The sequence below is a fragment of the Hyaloscypha bicolor genome, assembly GCF_002865645.1.
Source record: "Hyaloscypha bicolor E unplaced genomic scaffold K444scaffold_50, whole genome shotgun sequence".
In the NCBI taxonomy this organism is placed as follows: Eukaryota; Fungi; Ascomycota; class Leotiomycetes; order Helotiales; family Hyaloscyphaceae; genus Hyaloscypha; species Hyaloscypha bicolor.
Genome location: NW_020194552.1, coordinates 424,047 through 445,229, shown reverse-complemented (window position 1 = coordinate 445,229; position 21,183 = coordinate 424,047). Strand labels below are relative to the sequence as shown.

Genomic DNA, 21,183 nt, shown 5'->3' with positions numbered 1-21,183 from the left:
ATAGACTCACATCCCACCTTCTGTCACTACCTTTCCCCTTCCGTTCTCCTTCTCTCTTGTTGTCCCCAAATACCCACGAAATCAGCAGCTCGGAGACAGTCGCCCGAACCCCACTATTCCTCGAATCCCGACACAATGGCAGGAGCAGTCCCCGTTGCGAAGTCATTGAAGGACATATATACAGAAGATGCGTTGCCTATACAGACGGAGAGGTGGGAGAAGCTTTTGAAGCAATTCGCGGCCAATTACGGCAATAGCCCACAATTCGTCTCTCGCTCACCAGGCCGAGTCAACATCATCGGAGAACACATCGACTACTCCCTCTACTCTGTCCTGCCAGCAGCAATTACCGCAGATGTACTCCTCGCAGTCTCGGTCATTGAGGGAACCTCTACCGATTCCTACAAGATCAAAGTCTCCAATGTTCAGTCTTCGAGATTCCCTTCCCACGAATTCGACATCCCATACAACTCGGTAGACATTGACGCGACGGTTCACGAATGGACCAATTACTTCAAGTCGGGTCTGCGAGGGGCATTAGAGCTTTTGCGGAAGAAACACGGTGCGGATTTCAAACCGAAGAGCATGGAGATATTGATGGATGGCACGGTACCAGCAGGAGGTGGACTAAGCAGTTCAGCAGCCTTCGTCAGCGCATCTGCTCTTGCCGTTATGTTTGCGAACGGAGAGACGGCAGTTGACAAGACTGAATTGACAGAGCTCGCCATTGTCAGTGAACGCGCGGTGGGTGTCAACTCAGGAGGAATGGATCAATCCGCCTCGGTCTTCTCTCTGCGCGGTTCCGCTCTTCTGGTCTCTTTCGTCCCATCCCTAACAGCGCGGCCCATCAGATTCCGGAAGACGAACCCCGAGCTCAACTTCGTTATAGCACAAACCTTTGTCACATCAGATAAACAAGTCACGGCACCTGTATGCTACAACCTTCGAGTCGTAGAATGCAGTTTGGCAGCCGAATACCTCAACGCGGTTCTGAACCAGAAAGGTACACCCCTCCCCAAAGACTCCGGACCCCTAGGCGTTTCCCTCCGAGGCTTCCACACAAACTACTTCGCCGACTCTGCCATCCCCTTCGAGAAACAACTCACAAAACTCATAAATCTCACAAAATCAACACTCACCCAAGAAGAGGGTTACACGCGCGAAGCAATCGCCTCCGTCCTGAAAATGACTGTCCCACAACTAAACGCCCGTTTCACCTCAACCGTACCTATTCGAGCAGAGAAATTCAAACTTCGCCAAAGAGCACTGCACGTCTTCTCCGAAGCCCTCCGCGTGCTGCAATTCCTCTCCGTCCTCGAAAATCCCTCTGCTTCCCTGTCAGCCGACTCGGGCTCCTCAACCGAAACCTTCAACAGAAAACTCGGTGATCTGATGAACGAGACGCAAGAGAGCTGTAGAGCGGACTACGAGTGCAGCTGTCCCGAGCTCGATGAGCTTTGCAAGATTGCGAGGGAGGCGGGCAGCTGCGGTTCTCGGCTGACCGGCGCGGGATGGGGTGGATGTAGCGTGCATTTGGTGCCTGGGGATAAAGTGGAGGCTGTGAAGAAGGCGTGGGAGGAGATGTACTATAGTAAGAGGGAGTTGACGGCAGAGCAGAGGGAAGCGGCGGTTGTGGTTTCTAGGCCGGGTGGAGGGAGTGCGGTATTTGTTGTTGAGGGGGAGGGCGTTTTGTAACCAATACTCACCCTGGCTAGAACGAGAATGAGGAGAGGAGAAAGAGTGGACGATGAACTAATAGAAGTTTTGTACCAGGTTATCCTCGTACATTGAGGTTGTCGGTCGACTCGAAGCTCGCCGCCCGCTCGGCTTGTAAAAAAGCCCTTGAAGTACTTCTGGTGTAATCCTCGTCGCACTCAATGTACCAAGCCTTCTGGTACAAAGGGATGTCGATCTACTCCAAATGTTGCACATCCACTCGATGCTCTATATGTTTCTGGTACATTGAGGTGGAAATTGTGGAGTCTCTTTTCAGATGAAAGTGACGCTGAACCGCTTTTCATCTGATCATTCTTCTGAAGTGAATCAATCACCTGTACTTCGTATTGGAATCTGTTGCACATCGCCTCGATGTCCCGAACAAACCTGGTACAATGAGACCTTCAATTCCATGTCATTTACTCATCTCATCTATTCACCTTAAGCAAGCTTACTCTAAGCACCCTGAACTCCCCATACATAAAACTCAGCCATGCATAGCTCACATCACATTTCATTCCTGCCCATCCCTCCCCCCTCTGCTCTGTCTTCATCCACTCTCTCAAACCACACACCCCACAATTCACAACTTGAAATCACCATTCGCCTTCTCGCCCCCTCTCTCCGGAAGCGCAGCGATTTTCTCCGCGAGGCCGATCTTCAAAGCCCGCGAGCGCTCGGTGCAGAGCTCGTAGATGGTTGAGAGGTTGAAGGTGAGTGCGTGGAAGGAGGAGTTCTCTTCTACTAATGCTTCGAGGATTTCGCGCGCCTATATAGATATAGCGAGTCAGCAAGGTAATGCGCAACAAGAGGAGAGGGGAAGGGGGACAGACTTCGGACATTCGACCAAGGTAGAGGAGGCAGACACCGAGGTTTTGGCGATACATTGGTAATTCAGTCGATTCCGGGCTGGAGATGAGGTTGTTCCAAATAGTTACCGCGGAGGTGAAATCTGAGTCTGCCATGTGTGCGAGGGCGAGGATGACTTTCGCTTCGTTCTCTTCTTTCCTTACAGAAATGCAAGAGCGTGCCGCTTCTACGTCGCCTAGGCATAGATATAACAACGCTTTCTGGCTCTCCAAGGCCGAGCTCAATGATGCCGAGTCGGATGAGGGTGACAGTGTGGATAAGAACCTCGCCGCGCCCTCAAGATCGTCCATCTCCACCAACGCGCTCGCGACTTTGATGCCCAGCTCCTGGAGTCGTGTCTCCCACTTCTTAATCTCCGCCTCCAAAATGTCATCCACATCCACATCCACATCCGCCTTCTCTTCTCCATCACCATCTCCTTCCAGAGATAAAGTTAAGGTGCGGGATTTCTTGAGAGAGGTGAGCGTGAGGCGTGCTTCGCGAGCGAGCTCATAGTATCCCATGACACCTCTTCGAGCGTCGTTGAACCCCATTCCCTGCAATCTTACAGCCAAGACTCTCAACTCCCATGGCACGAGATGTCGTCCTTCTTCGTCGCGGTAATAACTCGAATTCAGATCTTCCAATGCCTTGACTTCCTGCGCCGCCAGGGCGGTCTGTCCACACAGCGTCAAGCAGGACAACCGCGTGTAGATCAAGTCAAAGATCGTTGCTATATCGGCTGGCAAGCTCGGGCTGAGATCCGGCGAGGTAAGAAGTTGAGCCGCCTTAATCGCTGCACTGCGGAAATTCCCAGAGCCAACGAGATCAGGGAGGGGTGTCGCAGGGTCTGGTTGCAGACTTGAGACTCGGAAAGGAGGTGGGACGTCGAGAAGTGTGAGCGGGTGGTAGATCTCAGGGCGGAGCAGAAAGGAGAAGTTCTTCGTTGGCGCTAAAGATGGGGACCGGGAGGGGGAAAGGGGGTTTTGGGAGAGTGTTGAGTGGGCGGTGCGGAAGGAGGGGGAGGTTAGGGTGGAGAGGTTGGAGCCTGGTTGTGGAGAGGGGAGGCGGGGGGTCATGTATTGAGAGGTTGAGGGTGAGAGGAGGGAGGAGGATTGGTGTGGGAGGGAGTGCCCGGTGGAGGTGGGTGAAGGGACTGGTATTGGGGCACTGGATATGTTAGTATGCACGATATATGTGACGGGAGGGGAAACGTACTCGCCGATGTCAAGGGGACCACGGGTTGAGCGTCTGGGGAGAGCTAATTAAAGTCAGTTTCCAACGTGAACCAGTTTTGAGTGTATGAACACAACGATGACGATGTTTGAGAAAAGGGTGAGTGGCGACAGGATCCAGATTAAGAGTGTGGCAGTGCTGGTGCAAATCCAGGGAAGCATTGTCCAACATCATCTTATCCTTTTCTTATCCTTGATGCGAAGTCATCTTTTGTTGCACGTCGTCTAAGCGCCTAGACGCCGGTTTGAGTTGTTATACACTTGTTTAAGGCTCTAGCCGCGATGGTTGAGATGTATGTCTTGAAGCTTCGCCACGTGACCTGGGCCATCACCCTCTGACCAGACGACACTAAGCTCAACAGAGGACACATGCATGCTTGCGCCATCTATTCTATATTTGGCTTCGACGCTGAGCCGCAGTACAGTGCACCGGAGCAGTCCCGAGGGCCAGGTTGTGGTATTTTCGATCCCGTGACCGACGTCGCAGATTTGAATCAAGGTTCCGACAACGTGCTTGGAACGAATAGGTGAGCTTGTAGATGACTGACCTCTGCCTGATGACCCATGCCTGGAATGCCTCTTTGGCGTTGATTCTCCTGATGATGAGGTCTCCATAGTGGGTGGGTGATTTGATGACGTTCTGTTTGAGGTTTCGCGATGACAGGAGGTCAAGCATTAATTTATACAGGGATGACATAAGTTAACCGAGATTTGCATAATGAATTATGAAACTTCGAACGAAAAGCATAACTTCTTTCAAAATAGCATCGCCATCGATATTCATGATAACCAGCATCACAACGGTGGATGATCTCAAAATTGTACTAGTGATGCCCGAATATCCACAAGATAGCTCTCAGCGGCCATCGGTGTGGTGAGATGTCGCGTGGCCGGCACTACATAGGGTGAAACCCAGTTTTGGACTTGAGGATTTCATGAATCGCATTCAAGCCGACCCTTTCTTCTTTTTTCTTTTCGGGCGTGGCACTGCCTCGAGGTGGCGGCCGGACTTGTTGATGGCGTCAAGACCTTGGATAAGGCTGACGTGGATAATGAACGGCCATCCAGCACGTCTCTGCTTCCGATAGTCCCCGTCTCAGTATAGGTCCATCTAACGGCTGCTCAATCAGCTGCTAACATAGCAGCACTATCATCCGTGACGGAGAGCAATGGAAGGGAATTTCTATGGATGAAAGACCTGAGCTTGCGCTGATCCGTGAAAGCTCACAAATCCACTTTGGAATGGTTGGCAGTTTAAACGCAAGCAGTCTTTAGCGAAAGAATACTGACTCCCAGAGAGCCATTATTTCAAACCTTGGAACGAGATTCTTTCTGCCAAATGGAATAATGTGCACCCAATGCCCCAAGATAAGGTGTTAATTATTTCTTGATATTATATGTCACGTAGTGACGTTGGCTAGAGAGTGAGGTGTAAAAGCTTGTCTATTGCGAGGATGCTCAAATCTATGACTATCGCTTAGAAGTATCCACTAGCCAACCGCCCAAACCCCCATCCGCCCACGCCTAAAAAAATCGATTTTTAATCACACCTTCATTATAATTACAAATCCTTCAATATATTAACATCCCATAGTATGTTCGACATTCTGACAACTATATATTCAATTTAATCTTGTGGTGCGGCTAGAATCTCCTGTTAAAGTCGAATTTTTATTTTTTTTGGTACGCGGCCGGCTTCCTTAATTTTTTTTGATGCGGGCGCGTACCAAAAAAAATAAAAATTCGACTTTAACAGGAGATTCTAGCCGCACCACAAGATTAAATTGAATATATAGTTGTCAGAATGTCGAACATACTATGGGATGTTAATATATTGAAGGATTTGTAATTATAATGAAGGTGTGATTAAAAATCGATTTTTTTAGGCGTGGGCGGATGGGGGTTTGGGCGGTTGGCTAGTGGATACTTCTAGCTCGCTAATGGCCTCAGTACTTCCTCTTATGCTAACTCGTAAGTATCGCCTCACTTGCATCGCAATCCAATCTGCCCATTATGACCAAAGGCGCGTATGAAGGTTGGAAGGTTAGTACAAGATCAAGTCGCAGTCCCTTTGAAGTCGACGTCGCAATTCCGTCTCAAACATGATAGATTCTGCAGTAGCATGACGATTCTACCCTCTAGTCGCTTACGCGCTGGAAAGGCAAATAGCTGAGGTTGCCTATACTCGTCCGTAAATAGATGCGTTGGCTTGGAGAATGCCTTCAACGCTGTTGTCGCGGTCAACAAGCGCACCGGCCCCCGTATTCCCATCGTGCAACTTGTCTTCTGTTGACAGCAGCGCTTCCATGAACAGCTAGACTACCGCATAGAGAGCGTCTGCCAGCATCTTTCCTACCCTTCCCTCTCGCGTACAGAACACTGTCCTCCCACTTTCCCTCCGAAGAGCCTTCGATGTGACGCTCTCTACGAAGACGAATGGGACCCTTTTGAAGAAGAAGTTTCCAGTCAGCAATAAATCCAAGTGGACGCAGACAAGCTTGGCTCGTGTCAGCTTACTGACCGGGATGCAGGGAGGACATATGATGAAGATCCGCCAAAGTATATACGTTACTCAATCGAATTGTAGGTCAAGCTGAACAACAGGGAGGTATCAAAGGACACAGAACAAGATTTAGTTCTTACACCTGCTTTTTACTGGCGACTCTTCCTGATGCTGAATTTGGAGAAGGTTCTTTTGCGCAAAATTGTAGCAAAGAATAAAACTGACAAGTGCGAGGATACAAAAATTATGATAACAAATGCCAAACGTGGAGATCCTGGTGTTACAAAAATATTTGATGACACAGACATTGATTCGTCAGTAGTAGAGAGGCAGCTCGTTCTATGGGGCGACCTATTTCGGGCAAGCAAGAAGTTGAGAGTAGATATATCATTCAACTACCTAGAGACTGGTCAGCCATCGGTCACATCACCGAGAAGGGCAGATACAAGACGTTCAACCACTCAGTAGATACTCACTAAACAAGCTACACAGCACGATGTAGAAGAAGAATCTGAACAGACATCCATTTGGAACAAGGTATACAGCTTCATGCGTTGTCTTAGACCACCATAGGCACTTTATCGAATTTGGGTAGTCGGGAAATCCCAGTTGTCTCTCTTTTTTTGAGAAGTAGTTCTTTGCAGGGGGCTTTACCAATTGCGCTTCATGTCGATGCAAGTAGCCTCCAGATGATAGATAGTCGAGTCGTCTTAGATGGTACTTCTTTAGCTTCTTCATTGATTTTCGCTATTAGTCGTTCTGCTTTGTCGTGTCCGAAAATTTCGTGAATTATCGATATAATCGATACCTCCAATAGATTCGAGTTGATTGAAGCCTTCGACGCCATTGACACTCTCAAAGAGTTATGCAAGGCTCCTGATTGAGCTATCGAAATATTTGTATCAAGATCCGCGCCATAGTCAATCAATAACTGGCATGCTTCGTACCAGTTGCTTTTGATGTCCTCGGGTATATATTTACTTCTATTTTCACGAGCACGCTCGTTCAAGAAGTCCATCCAGACAGTGTTCTGGTCCCCCTTTTGGTCAGGTCGTCGGTTTTTATTCGGGTCGGCACCGTGCGAAAGAAGTATTTCCAGCATTTCAGTATCGATAAGTGTGTAGATTTGATCCTTTTGATTCCTTGAGGGGGAATGAAATCCTACGGGAGGTACCAAAGCATATTCCCGCATTTTATCATCGGTGAATTTGCGGATTTGTTCCATTTTATTTGAGGGGGCTACGAAAGGTGCCAAAGCATGTTCCAGTAAAGTATATTCCTTGTTGTCATTGAGAAGTTCGGGGTACTCGTTCAGCATTTTGTCAACATATAATCGTAACCCTGCATGAATAGCAAGAGCTAAAATTGTACGATGGCTAAATTCTTCAAGTCCACCGAGGTCATTGAATTTGTGTCTCATACTGTTCCAGTGCCTTTCGTGACTGCAAGGATCGCCGATTTTACCGCTACGATAACAGAGGACACGATCAAATTCGTTGAGGAGTTTTATATTACTCTTGCCGTTGCGCTCCAGCTTCCGTGCATAACATATCAATTCGGCAGTCAGTGCTGATACGTCGTTTTCAAACTTGCGCTTGAGTTCGAGGTCCTTAGTACCTTGTGGCACTGGGTATCCTTTTATCAGTCCAAGTATGATATTAGACAGTGAAGAGCTTGTATCGAAAAAATGACCTGCCCACTCTCGTAGTTCGTTCTGGTAGTTATCTCGCAGAAAATCTATAACTGTTCGGTGTAGAAATTCAACTTTGTGGTGCATGATTGGCGGAGCATAGTTTGTGCTCCTGAAGTTCAGTTCAAGCAGATCGCTGCAACGGCTGTTAAGAAGTCTTTCCCACTTTTGCGCATTTTCCCATTCTTGTTCCCTAAAGATTGGTTGGATTTGCATCTTTAAGGCGTATTCTGGGTCCTCTTGTTCAACGAGCAAGTATTGTAGACCGAGTGCTGGAATCGGCGTCACTGCGTCCACAGTGATCCGAAATATCTTAGCAGTCTCTTCACGATGGATCTTGTCGATCCTCTCAATAATGCTGGCGAAATATTTCTCCAGTTCTGCCGGGAAACTATCCAATCGGCGCTGTAAGAGAGGGAATCCTTCTCTTCCCTTCAGATCTCTCAAAAGGTCACGAACAACAAGGTAGACCCATAGCCAAACACCCTGAGCCTTGTCTGCGATCTGTGGTACAAGCGTTTGACAACGAGAATCCCCTTTGGCGGCCTTCATGAAGATTTTATCTTGGGCCAGCATGTTATGCACGTATTTTTGCATATCATTATTAGTAAAATCCTCGAGAACCAGCTTCGAACTGCATTGTTCAAATACGTCTATAAAGGCGTTCCAAGGGCGGCTGGAGACGCAAATTTTGATGTTTGGTGAGGCAGCTAAAGATTGAAGTAGTTGCACAATATCTTCATGATCGCCATCGTATTCGTCGAGACCATCCACGAAGAAACAAAATTTTGAAGGAAGTTTCGAGCTTTTCGAGGCAATTGCCAAAGCTGAAGTCAATTCCTTTTGTGTCCACAAAACTTTTGGGTCCTTCGAAGATGTTTCCAATATCAGGGACGGATATGCCCGAAAGACCTGAAACAACAAGCTTTGGAGGAGTCCACGAATGGATTTCTGCATAGGCAGCCCAGCGTTCCAAAAAAAACAGCTTGCTGTAACAAGAGTTCGAGATCCGGCCCTGGTGGCCCAGGATTCCAGTGCGTTCAAGGTGGTGTCATGGGCACATATATATTTCATGAGGGTGGACTTCCCACTACCAGCCTGAGTCGCTTCAGTGACTTGACTTCTCTGTGACATAATGTAGGGATGAAATACCTTTCCTCTCACCCAGTAAATTCCACTGTCGGCCTTCAACCAGTTCATAAAGCCAGTTTCAGGTTTTTCAAACATCCAATTCAAAGTCATCTCATGTGCATCCTTAATCGTCTCCTCACGCTGCTTCATTTCCTCGAAGACTAGGCTTTGAAGAACGTCTTGCTGATGCTTCACCCTTTTACCTTCGTCCAGGAAAGACAGAAGCTCTTTGGATAGACTATCTAACCCGAAGTCTTTTCCCCGTGCATTTGATGTTGCCGGTACTTGAAGTTTCTCCAAGATATCTATTCTTAGCTGATTCAGATTCGATGTCAAATTTAATTTCAGGCCATCATCGACATGCGCAAGAGAATCGATGGCAGACATCACGTCCGAATGGCAGTTCCTATTTCACAGTCAGCTTCTACTTTGCTAACAGAGTTACACGATGACTTGCCTTTGAAGCATCCAAGAAGTTCGAGTCCTCAACCGCATATCCAGATCCATCAATCTGTGTTTCAAGATTTGTATTTCCTTCTTCTTTCCGGCACTTCTAAAAGTTTGATGCAAAGTCTTCAAGCCCCGAAAGCGCGCATCGTTTGGGACCTTGAGATCATTCAAGATTCCCAACAACTTTTCCGCCAAAGGCATGCATTCAGCTGCAAGTTTTCGAATAGTGTTCTCGCCAATCGAGTGCCCAGATAGATGTTTCGTCTCATTGCTAATATTTCGAATATCTTCGATGATAGCCTCGAGCTCATGGTATTCGTCTAGTGCGCCGTGCAGCGAGTTGTACATCTCTTTCCCGTCGGATAGAAGTTGCAGACCGTAGCCAAGAAACTGAGCAATATTCGCAGCAATGCTGAGGACGGTGAAGGGTTCTGCCATGTTGGTTGTTGTTGTTGACGCATCATGAGAAGGAGAGAAGGCTGCGAGAGCGTGAATAGGTGGGACTGGGAGTGAGGCTGTTGTCGAGGTTGACAATTGCGGACCGTGCCACCCATGTCTGCCGTCTGAGCGCTCAACAGGTTGCTGAAGTGGTCCGTGCACGGAGTGGTATCTGTATAGTACTTGGCTCATTCGTTGTCGCATGCACGATATTATAAGTATAATGACAATTATCTTATAATAGAATGGATCCGTTATAGAAATTCTAGCCAGAATAGCCTTATTAATCCCAGATTCAATTTTGGCAGAACTCTTCTAAACCTACTTGCTATCACGGTTTCATCCACCACAGCGCACTCGACGGCCTGCCATCAATTGTTGCCTCTTCAAACGTGAGTAAATTGAACTCGGATAATTCTGTGCCAAACTCAAACGTTTACTATCTTTAAGAGTTGAATGAGGTATTGATGGTAGACAGAGCAGAATTAATTAAATTGATATGTAGCCATATCGTGTTGGGTATTAAATCTACAGTCTTATATTTCGGTGTGCGTCTAATCTACTAGCTCACAGCAGGCATCAGTGGTATCTATTTTGTGAAGGAGTGAGGTTGTACAGCAGCTTCCGAGCCAGACAAAGCCCTGAAACACGAGATAGCCGCCGAAGAACCAACCCAACTGGATGCCTAAGACCTTGCCTAAACCCTGACTACTCCGTAAGGCCCAGCCTGACGCTCCTCGCCACGGCCCGCGCTCTCCCACAGCGGTCACCGTGTACGCATTAATTTGAACAAGGAAGTGAGCCTTTTACGTTGGCTTTTCCCCTATGTTATAATCGAATCTCCGCAGGCGTTGGTCATATAAATCAAGGATATATTCGCTTCAATCTCAGTCAAGCTTGGAGCTCTGACTCCTGGCCAATCTGATTCTTGCAGCATCTCGACGTGGCGGTGCTCTGCAGGTAGCCCAGCAGTGCCTAGTTGAGCGTGGGGGCTGATCCCACCACGTCGCCCTTGCGCTTCGCGCCTCATCAACATCGACATGTAAAATAATCTATCCGCGGAACAGAAACGACGCTTTGTAGCCAAGAATATACTGCGACTTTATGCCCTACAGCCTGCATTCGACTCGGCATATTGATGATGATGACCGTCCAACGTTTTGACCGGCAATAGAATGGTACGTCCCCGCGAGGTCCACATCAAACCCCAAACGCAACACAGTACTGCAGCCTGACCCAAATTGATGCAGTTCTCTCGACCTTTCTCTCAACGTAGCAAATCCTCCACAAGTTCCTTAGAAAGGGCACTCAAGCGCTTATCAATATCGACGCAGCAAACGGACATCGACGCGCCTGTTGATGTTGTTGGAAGTCTGGGGCTGACTCTTTTGTTCCAGCCTTCGGAGCCTCTGATTGACTTCATATTCGTCCATGGGCTAGGCGGAGGCTCGCGGAAAACGTGGGCTTTGTCGAAGGAACCATTACATTACTGGCCTCAAGAATGGCTTCCTCGAGACCCGCCCTTCAAGAATGTGCGGATACATACCTTCGGATATGCCTCGAAATGGGCCGAGATCAAATCCAGTACTCTCAATGTCCACGACTTCGCGAAATCCTTGGTGGCTGCCATCCAGGATTCACCTCATATGGGCACAGGACAGCGGACACCACTGGTATTGATCGGCCACAGCATGGGTGGATTGGTGATCAAGAAGGCATATATAATTGCTCGGGAGGATCCTCTTTACAATGCTCTCGGTGAAAGGTTTCATACTATGATTTTCCTTGGGACTCCGCATCGAGGATCCGGATTGGCAACGGCCCTCAACTATTCGCTGAAAAGCGTGCTCATGCCTTATGGCTCCAAAGCATATGTTGACGACCTTAAGGATGATTCGATTATGCTTCAGCTCATTAACGATGGGTTCCGTCATGTCTCCGGGAATCTCCAGCTACCTTCTTTCTACGAAGCAGTGGAAACTCAAATTGGGCCAACCTCGAGCTTAATTGTGAGCCGTGAGTCTGCTGTTCTAGGATATCCCAACGAATATAGTGCCCTGATAAATGCCAACCATCGTGGAATCTGCAAGTTTCACAGTCCATCGGATCCCAATTACCTGACCATCCGGAATGCGCTTGCTTCCATCACCAAAGATATTGTGAGTGATATATATCACCAAAAACGAGAAGAGCAGCAAAAACAGCTCCGTATCTTGGAGAAGTACCTTGGAGTACCTTGGAGTACAAGAGATATCTGAAGATGACCTTACTGCTTATGAAGAACGGCAGATTGAAGGTTCTTGCGAATGGTTGACTTTCTCAAAAACATACTGCGACTGGAGGGATGGTCATGCACCGTTAAAAGCAGTCTTTTGGGTCAATGGTCAGCCAGGGTCAGGCAAAAGCTTCATCGCTACACATGTCATCAATTCGTTGGGGGATCTCAATATGGACACGAGCTATTTCTTCATCAGACATGGCGACAAGTCTAGCTCAACTCTTGAATCGTGCCTTCGTTCTCTTGCTTTCCAAATGGCACTCATGAACTTCAACGTAAGAGAAGAAATCTCGGCAATGCAGCAAAATGAAATACACCTCGACCGAGACGAACCGCGGGCACTCTGGCGAATGCTTTTTGTTAGTGGCATTTTCCGAGCATCGTTTCAACGCACACAATACTGGGTTATTGACGGCTTAAACGAATGTTCCAATAAAAGCGCTTTGTTTCCTTTGCTTGCCAAACTCGATAGTAGAGTCCCATTGCGTATTTTCATCACAAGTCGCACCACCCCAACGATCCAAAAAGGTTTCTCACAACTGCAAAATGTGGCAATTGAAACTGCTTCCCCGGAGAACACCCTTGGCGACATTAAGTTATATGTCAAGAAGAAGGTAGAAGAGCTCCATATCGATCGTATTGAGTATCGGCATAAGATTACATCGACCATTATAGAAAAGTCAGAGGGGTGTTTCTTGTGGGTTGTGCTTGTTTTGGAAGAACTCGAAAGTGCTTTTAGCGAATCAGAAATTGGACTCATTCTCAAGGAAGTACCAGTGGGCATGGATCCATTATACGCAAGGACTCTCGAAGGGATGTCTCAAGCTTCGCGAGGGAAACCACTGGCAAAAGCAATTCTCATGTGGTCAACTTGTGCAACTCGCGCACTAACACTCGAAGAACTTGAAGCTGCACTGCGAATACAAACAAAAGACAGGAGTATTTTCGCCCTGGAGAAGTTCATATCGTCTACATGCGGAAATTTGGTGTATGTTGACAGATACAAGAAGGTTCGGATGATCCACCAGACAGCAAAAGAATTTCTCCTGCGTGATGATCTAGATTCCGAATTCGCAATCAGAGGCCGCGATGCTCATAGCGCACTTGCAGATACTTGTCTCCACTATCTGATTTGCAACGAGATGAAGGCACCAAGAAATCGCAAACTCCTCACGCCTACAGAACAACGAATCAAGAAACGGTCCCTCTTTGCAGACTATGCATGTACGTCGTTCAGTGATCACCTTAGAAGTGCGGATACAGCAAGTGACAGCTACATGGTCTTGCTTGATAAATTTTTTCGGTCCAATGTACTCAGCTGGATCGAAGTGGCTGCTGCCAAAGGAACCCTGAGTCCGTTGATCCTTACCGCCAAAAACTTACGAGGTTTCTTGGAGTCTCGCAAAAAGCATGCGGGGCCAATTGGAAAACACTATCAACTCGTTGCTGAATGGAGCACTGATCTTGGACGCATTGCAGCAAAATTTGGAAGGCATCTGTTGGAGTCACCGACTGTTATATACTGGCTGATTCCATCCTTTTGCCCCCTGGAAAGTCCTGTCAAAGTCCAATTTGGGTCCTCCCGTGGTGGTTTCTCGGTCGCTGGTCTTTCAAACACGGTTTGGAACGACAGACTGGCATGTAACACTTATGGCAGCGAACAAGCTCGTTCAACGGCGTGTAGTGATAAACATTTTGCAGTAGGATTGTCAAGTGGCATTATTCATCTATATTTTCAAGATACCTGTCAGGAAGCGAGGGTTTTGAAGCAGAGTGGGCGACGAGATCCTGCAAAACTCATGGCGTTTGACACATCTGGGGGCCTGCTCCTTTGTGCTGGAGTTAGAAGCATTCGACTATGGAATACGACGAATGGTGCAGAGCTTTGGAGCTCGACACTATCAATCCCACCAGTTGCAGTCCTATTCTCAGACGGCGACACCATGGTAATCTCCATTTCGATTCAGAATGCCATCACCATTCGCGACGTGTCGACGGGCAAGATAATCTCATCTACGACACAACAAAATCCATTCGAGACACAACAGCTTGGATTTCGACGGCCTATTGACCGTGCTGCAATTTCGCTTGTGCACAATTTGGTTTCTGTGGTATACCGAGGCCTGCCAATTGCGATCTACACTATGGATAACAACGAATTTCTAGGTTCATGTGCTCGAGTGGAAGAGGTTCGAGAGGGAAGAGGAGACACCGCATTGTTATCAATGATCTTTAACCCAAACCCGGAACTGAACCTCATCGCTGCTCTCTACCTTGATGGAGATCTCGCACTTTACGATACTATGGAGCTAGAACTTGTCACTCTGGTAAATGGCGCAGATGCAAAGTCTCTTGCAGCTTCCCCAGCCGGACGAACCCTTGCCACCGGGGATGCTGGCGGTGTCATCCAGATTTATGACTTTGAAACGCTCAGACTCTTGTACCGAATCGTGGCAGCAGATCAATCCATTCGAAGTATGTCATTCAGTACCGATAGCATGCGGCTTCTGGATGTTCGAGGCACTCATTCCAACATTTGGGAGCCATCAGTATTGGTCAGAGAAATTGCAACTGAATCGGAAAGTGTGTCTGATACCTATCCAGTTGACCCCAAGCCCGTCGGCAACAGAGAACTATACGAAAAGGGCGATATCACGGCCGTTGCTACCCACCCAACGGAGAATGTTATATTTGGTGGTATTGGCGATGGTTCCTTCCCTCCTAACACACGAAATGTCTGTTACCCATTCGCAAGAGGATAACAATAAGATTTCACCACTGAATTCTACTCTTTTTATCGAAACCAAGAATTCGGCACCAACACTTCTGAACAATGATGCGGCTTCTTCGCAGGCCCCAATGCGTTATTCGGTCTTCACAATCCCGCAGAAACATTGGATCACATTTTTCATCGCCTTCATAGCCTGGGTTTCCACACTCAGTAGCTTGATCTACATCTACTTTCCAGCCCTCAGCCTCATTGCTTTAGATCTTCACACCAGCATCGAAGGCGTCAACTTGACTGCCACGTCTTATCTCATCGCCTCAGCCGTCATCCCTTCCATTATAGCACCAGTGGCGAACCTGACAGGATGCCGCCCAATATATATGTTTACATTCTCCATTTACATTATAGCGAATATTGGTCTTGTATTACAAAAGTCTCTCGCTGGATTGAAATTGCTGAGAGTGGTCCAGAGTGTGGGAGTCTTATGGATCAATTTTCTCTTTCTTGCGTATCGCAGTTAGTTAGTAAGCTTGCCGCTCTTGCTCATGCACTAATCACCCTCGCCTCACCCTCGGCTCAGTCAACTCGCCTGAGTAACCTGAGCACCCTGAGCAGCTCACCTGAGGAAGCATGATCGGAAGAGCAATGTTTAGGGTGCTTTACTAGCGGGTAATTTTGCGTACAGTGCCACGGGGGAGCACTCTATGGCTAGGGTTTGGGGAAGAACTATTGCACACCAGTTGTAACTAGTCGAGCGCATGACTCTCCTCTTTAAAAATGCAAAAACAACGATAACGCTAGAGGAAGCATGATCATCCTGAGCAAGATTTACCACATCATCACGTGCTTTGACTTCTCGCTTTATAGCCAATCACACTTGGACTGGCCTTCTGTTCTGTCATATTATTTTCGTGGAGTTTAACGAAGATGCTCAGGAGCCCAAACAAGTTCCCAGATCCCAAAGTTGACGCTTCCAAAAATACCCCCAGTGCTTGGAAAACGACACAATTAGGGCGGAGATCATGAAAACTAGTCTGCATGATAATATGAGTAATCTAGTAAGGATAATGGCTGTTACAGCCAAACAAGAGTCTAGCAGCAAAGCTTTTAGTCTCCTCTACCCCGTACATCCAGTTTCTACAAGAATTATATTAATATGGAATTCATAACCCCTTTCAACAAATCCCTACTCGACTTTGCAGGTAGTCACATTCGAATCGGAAGCGTCGTCGCTGCCCAATCGAGTTTGTTGCCTAAAGTGAGGCGGAATGTGGCGTCCCTAACGAGCCCAACCTACTAGTCTGTGTTGTTCAGGACCATTTGCTTACCTAGCGAGCCCTATCGCGAAAACTCGACCTTCAGAGTTTTCTAATAAATTCGTAAATTACTATCAAATAATATACTTTAGCTTCTTCTTGAATATATTATCGAGGCATAAGAAATATTACTTAGTGGTTATTTAGGGGATTTCAAGTGAAGTGAGTGACTTTGGTTTTTGGAGGCCTGAAAAGTAGCTTGAAGAGCACAGACTAGAACTCAGCACGCCGAACGCCTTCACCGGGGGCCTCATTTTTAGCGCCCTCGGAGCCCTCGATCGCATGAGCTGCGCACTTAAGCAGCCACTTCCTCCCGCGCTCAAGGAACCTTATCGCCATTGCGGGAAACCCTATGCGCACGGAAGGTCTCCATCATCTCTGACGGCCCTTTGGGCCGTCACCGAGAGCAACGATCTTGACAGCATAAACCCGGCCCCGCCGGCCCCACCCTCCTGAGGTACTCACAATTTCTGCCTCAGAACTAGTCACCCGCCCAACACACTTCGTAAATTATCCAACAGTATCCCCTTTTAATTATCGCGAGGGGTCTCAAGAGACCTCTCGCTTTCAGCAATCTAGAAGCGTTTCGACACGTAGTGGGGGCCTTCCTGGATCTGCTCTTGAATCTTTCGAGACGAGCAATCCGGAAGGGTTCGGATTTGAATATCCGAATTTCGACTCTGGTTTGCAATTTCATATTGATCTTAATCTTCACCATGTCGACTCGTATACTTATGCATCCCATCAAGTATTAATTCAGGCGTCAGAAGATTTGAGCCACTATCGTCATTGCATTCAACAGCGAACTCCCATCAGCAAGGCGTTTTTGAGGGATTTCCTTTTTGTGAAGGCCTACATCCTAATACGGGCGCCAGGAACGATTGTAGCGTGACCATCTCAGAGGAACTCAGCCTCGATACCTTGCTGGGAAATCCACCTGGCCCGCTACTGAATCATTTGGACAACCAAGCCGCCTTGGAAGAGGAATTACGGTCTGCCGAGACAGTCGGCAATTTCGCTCATTCAGCTGTTTTGGATATAAATTTTGTTTCCGGTGCGCCAGAGAGCTCGGATCTCGTCCCATTTGTTCCTCTCCCAACCCGTGGACACATTCCAACCATTTCGCCCGCTGATAATTTGCTGTTCGATCTGGATTCTCGACCAACGATTTCAGAAACCCAACACACAACCCCGACAACCCGACAACCCGACAAGTTCGTTGTCGAGCATTCCTTCACCTGACTCCGGGCCAGTGGACTCTGCTCAGCCATCGACTTTTCCTAACGAGACTGGCATCACGTGTGCATGGCTTGGCTGTCAGAAGGTCTTTAGCACAGTGAGCGATTACAAGTAAGTCCTGGATTTTCCTACTTCAAGAGACAAGCAGAGACTAGCTTGTCCAGTCATCATTGCAAGAGCCATACTCGCCCGCACCAGTGCTCCGCATGCTGTGCAAGGTTTGCAAACAAGCGGCATCTCAATCGGTATGTCAACGAATGCCACACGCATGCAGAAAAGTACTATTGCCCAGTTGCCACTTGCAAGCGATCTAAAGCTAGCGGCAGGATGCTTCCTTTCCTACGTGAGGACAATTGCCAGAAGCATATGAAGACGCATCGCTTGCGGGGCCTTCAGCTGATATGGTGCGATATGGACGAGTCCACGAAAAACGTTCGACTGAAGAGGAAGATCGAGAGACAAGCTGGTTTTTAGAGAGTTCCATACATTCGTTGTGCGTGGAGGAACGTGGTTTTGTGGAACGTGGAAGAGGCCATCACGTGAAGCTATCATCTCTTTCATCCGGTCACTACTGAGACCTTCAAACAACTCTGTCTTTAACATATGTTTCAAACAAATACAAGAATGCGGGGATCGTTTTGCAAATTGATTTATTTCAATGACATCTTATGACACTTCGCCATTGGTGCCAACGGCGTTGAGGCACTTCTAAATCTTTACGTTAGGCGCAGGGAAGAATCGGAGATACCGAAACTCAAGGATCGTGATAGGAAAGAATAGAGTGAGAGGACGGAGAAGGAATCTAGTGAAAATGTTACAACAGGGTGTGGACGTTTAAGCATAATTTATGCATGGATGACATAAGCCAAGCGAGTTTTACATAAAACAAAATATGCTTCAGATGAACCCAAACCGTCTTTTCACAACATCACTTCAAGATCGCAGGATCATGGAAAAGCGGCAGTAGATACTTGCTCTGAATGATCTCAAAGTATCGGTTGCTTCTCGCCGTCCAGACCAGCATCTGGCAACAATCGCATGCACCTCGATCACTTCGGTCCTCTCCTCGGTCCTCTCCTCGGTCCTCTCCTCGGTCCTCTCCGAAATCCCACCACACTCTGTATCACCAGCCTTGCGCCTGCTTCAGGGGCACTATTTATGTTTGCGGCGAAGGCAATTTGTCGATTTCGAGTGATCGCTTGAAGATCTACTGTATGGGATCTGGGAGGTCCTCTGAACAAGCGCAAACATCCGAGGGCCAGAGCGGTCTTTTCTTCACATCACGCCGCACGTCCGTGATGTTGAGATTGAAGTGTTGCGAGGTCTGGACCCGAACGGTGCCTGCACTTCTATTGGCCGCTTCGCATTTTAAGATCTTCGAAATATCATTTTGAGCATGGATCCGCTTCCTCCTTGCCCGATCGACTTGATAGGGGCGATTTTACTTTTTCAATGCGTTTTCCGTTCTTGGGTGCAACAGGGGCCAGCGCCGAGCTTTCCCAGCCACAGTGCACAATCAACCCACAACTAGCTTTGTGTAACGGCCGCCAACGCAGTCTTTTTGCTTTAGTCTGGGAAAGTGGAAGGAAGTGGCGCCGCCCTTTCTCCAACTTGGGGTCGAGCTCCACGTGTGAGATCACGGCAATCTCAGACAAAAGGTCAAGTGGGGAGAAGCATTTCAGCTGGCAAGGGGGTCTCTCGGGGATCAATCTGCAGTTGCGGTCCCCGAGACGCTGGTTCGCTAACCAGCCAACGACATCTCCGGGATAAGCCAGCATAGGGTTACATTTGCTGGGAGTTTCCGCACGTGATTGCCGGATGAGGGAAAAGTGGCTCGCTGCGGCTGAGACATATCGGCTCATTCCCGGATTCGGGGGCCCCATTTTCACCGGTGGTGTGGAGATAGCCTCAGCTCCTGACCGGGATGTCTTAGAATCGATAGATCGCGCGATCCATTTGTCAACACAACGAGGGGTATCCCTTGCACATAAGAGATACGCTTCCCCTTAAACTGCTCTTCCCGCAGTAAATTATGTTTCCGTATTTTTGGGCTTGAGACATGAATCTGCATAGTTCAATGGTTTTCGTTGTCTCGAGATGCTATGTTTCAATGTCGCGCTCTTGTATTTCTTCCTCTTGTTTAAGCCCGCAACGGCTGTGCAGATCACGAACACAAATTACGATGGAATCCAAACAGGGAGACCGTTTACGGTCACTTGGACAGGTGCATCGGGCTCGGTGACAATGTTGTTGAGGATGGGCAACAGCACCGACCTCAGTAAATTAAATGCAATGGCCATTTGGGGTACGTTCCCTCGGATCTCGAGAGAGACCGTGATACTAACTGACTCTCGCAGTTGATTTGACAGGGCCGTCCTTCGTCTGGACTCCTGGACCCATCCTTCCCACCGGCCCATATCGAATAGAACTTGCGGACACAGCAGTTGAGCCAGTGTACTCACCTCAGTTCCAGCTCACAAATGTCCCTGTCACAACCGTATGTTCAGATTGAATCGGAGTCGGTTCTGTCCTTACTGACTCTATTCCTCCAGACATCGAGCTCTACCATCGCATCCCAAACAAGCGCATCCATATCACGATCCTCAGACTCGACACTAACACCATCCACCCCTTCCACCGAAATACAAACTTCAACAGCAACATCATCAAGCACAGCGGCAGACAGCTCCGCAGCACAGATGGGCACACCAACACGGCACCAGCAAAAGACAGCTATAAAAGTAGGCGTCGCCATAGCCTTTCTCTTCCTCATAGGTCTTACAACCTATTTCGCCATCTCCCTCATCCGGCAGCGGATCGCGCGCAAAAAGCGTCTCTCCCAAATTTCAACATCAACAACTCCACCGCATGGAGATGGTGTCATCCCCAAAGATACAGATCTCGAGCACGGGCGAGGAGCAGAGATGTCAGGCGCGTTGGATAACGCAGGAAGTGTCAGCGCTGGAGTCAGCAGTCCGACGACGACGACGATTGGTAGTAGGAGGACGAGCACGAGGCCAACGACGGGCAGTGATATTGAAATGGCGGATGTGATGGAGGTGGAAGGGTCGCAACCAGAGCCAGAGCCGGTCGAGATCGGCAGTTCTGGATATGGAAAGGAGATGAGTGGACAGGAGAAGGAGAAGGCGGTTGAGATGGAAGCGAATCAGAGGATTAGGTTTGAGGAGAGGAAACGACGGCGAAGGGGGGTGAGGTTGATGGTAGGGAGGACGAAGGTTTTGTTTTAGCGTATATACATCAAGAAGAAAAAAATGGGAAAATTAATTTGAATAGCCGAGGTCCTGTTGCGCCGTGAGAGGAGATTCTGGTTCCTGCGAGTGCCAGGACGGGGTAAGACTTTACTCATTGGGGAGTCTGCCGTATTTTGGTTGACCTGAAGGTTGTGAGAGTAGTCTCCGTCTTCAACAGTTCCATCTTTCCTTGTGATGACTCAACCTACTCTGTTCTTCTTATCCTCTTCCCGTCTGTTCTTCAACAATCTTCAAGGACCTACAAATCTGCGAGTCACTCAACCAGCTTCTATTCAACTCTCGACGCAAGCTATTCTTCATCGAATCGGCCCGGGGACAGCACTCCACACCCGGTGTCG

At 48.1% G+C, this 21,183-nt stretch overlaps 7 protein-coding genes across 7 annotated transcripts; 3 read left to right on the top strand and 4 right to left on the bottom strand.

Moving 5' to 3' along the window:
* Positions 1–103: 103 nt before the first annotated feature.
* Positions 104–1,695, top strand: K444DRAFT_651159 (Galactokinase; the record flags this gene model as incomplete). The annotated part of the gene is made up of 1 exon (XM_024885686.1): positions 104–1,695. Exon 1 carries the CDS (start codon positions 136–138, stop codon positions 1,693–1,695), a length of 1,560 nt encoding a protein of 519 aa, XP_024740442.1. The 5' UTR covers positions 104–135.
* Positions 1,696–2,299: 604 nt separating this feature from the next.
* On the bottom strand, positions 2,300–4,415 carry K444DRAFT_626617 (uncharacterized protein; the record flags this gene model as incomplete). The annotated part of the gene is made up of 4 exons (XM_024882679.1): positions 2,300–2,485; positions 2,550–3,735; positions 3,784–3,826; positions 4,349–4,415. 4 exons carry the CDS (start codon positions 4,413–4,415, stop codon positions 2,300–2,302), a joined length of 1,482 nt encoding a protein of 493 aa, XP_024740441.1.
* Positions 4,416–6,261: 1,846 nt separating this feature from the next.
* Positions 6,262–6,927, bottom strand: K444DRAFT_322760 (uncharacterized protein). Its single transcript, XM_024871891.1, has 2 exons — positions 6,780–6,927; positions 6,262–6,702 (listed from the first exon to the last, which is right to left on the bottom strand). The coding sequence occupies exon 2, from the start codon at positions 6,609–6,611 to the stop codon at positions 6,453–6,455; it is 159 nt and encodes a 52-aa protein (XP_024740440.1). The 5' UTR covers positions 6,612–6,702; positions 6,780–6,927; the 3' UTR covers positions 6,262–6,452.
* A 40-nt stretch (positions 6,928–6,967) lies between these two features.
* K444DRAFT_626616 (uncharacterized protein) lies at positions 6,968–10,012 on the bottom strand (the record flags this gene model as incomplete). The annotated part of the gene is made up of 2 exons (XM_024882678.1): positions 6,968–9,530; positions 9,570–10,012. The coding sequence occupies 2 exons, from the start codon at positions 10,010–10,012 to the stop codon at positions 6,968–6,970; spliced, it is 3,006 nt and encodes a 1,001-aa protein (XP_024740439.1).
* Positions 10,013–10,952: 940 nt separating this feature from the next.
* Positions 10,953–15,052, top strand: K444DRAFT_584346 (uncharacterized protein; the record flags this gene model as incomplete). The annotated part of the gene is given in 3 exon segments (XM_024877860.1): positions 10,953–11,190; positions 11,263–12,243; positions 12,263–15,052. The coding sequence occupies 3 exon segments, from the start codon at positions 11,188–11,190 to the stop codon at positions 15,050–15,052; spliced, it is 3,774 nt and encodes a 1,257-aa protein (XP_024740438.1). The 5' UTR covers positions 10,953–11,187.
* Positions 15,053–18,867: 3,815 nt separating this feature from the next.
* Positions 18,868–19,907, bottom strand: K444DRAFT_322648 (uncharacterized protein). Its single transcript, XM_024871890.1, has one exon. It carries the CDS (start codon positions 19,454–19,456, stop codon positions 18,959–18,961), a length of 498 nt encoding a protein of 165 aa, XP_024740437.1. The 5' UTR covers positions 19,457–19,907; the 3' UTR covers positions 18,868–18,958.
* Positions 19,511–20,870, top strand: K444DRAFT_660993 (uncharacterized protein). Its single transcript, XM_024886525.1, has 3 exons — positions 19,511–19,878; positions 19,931–20,070; positions 20,126–20,870. Exons 1-3 carry the CDS (start codon positions 19,671–19,673, stop codon positions 20,819–20,821), a joined length of 1,044 nt encoding a protein of 347 aa, XP_024740436.1. The 5' UTR covers positions 19,511–19,670; the 3' UTR covers positions 20,822–20,870.
* Positions 20,871–21,183: the final 313 nt, after the last annotated feature.

What these genes read in the sequence shown, in the direction of transcription:
- K444DRAFT_660993 (XM_024886525.1), top strand. Translation starts at nt 19,671, where the DNA reads ATGCTATGTTTCAATGTCGCGCTCTTGTATTTCTTCCTCTTGTTTAAG. An exon ending in AAATGCAATGGCCATTTGGG is followed by an intron (nt 19,879 to 19,930) that starts GTACGTTCCCTC and finishes TGACTCTCGCAG; the next exon opens with TTGATTTGACAGGGCCGTCC. An exon ending in CAAATGTCCCTGTCACAACC is followed by an intron (nt 20,071 to 20,125) that starts GTATGTTCAGAT and finishes CTATTCCTCCAG; the next exon opens with ACATCGAGCTCTACCATCGC.
- K444DRAFT_322648 (XM_024871890.1), bottom strand. Translation starts at nt 19,456, where the DNA reads ATGGGGCCCCCGAATCCGGGAATGAGCCGATATGTCTCAGCCGCAGCG.
- K444DRAFT_322760 (XM_024871891.1), bottom strand. Translation starts at nt 6,611, where the DNA reads ATGTCTGTGTCATCAAATATTTTTGTAACACCAGGATCTCCACGTTTG.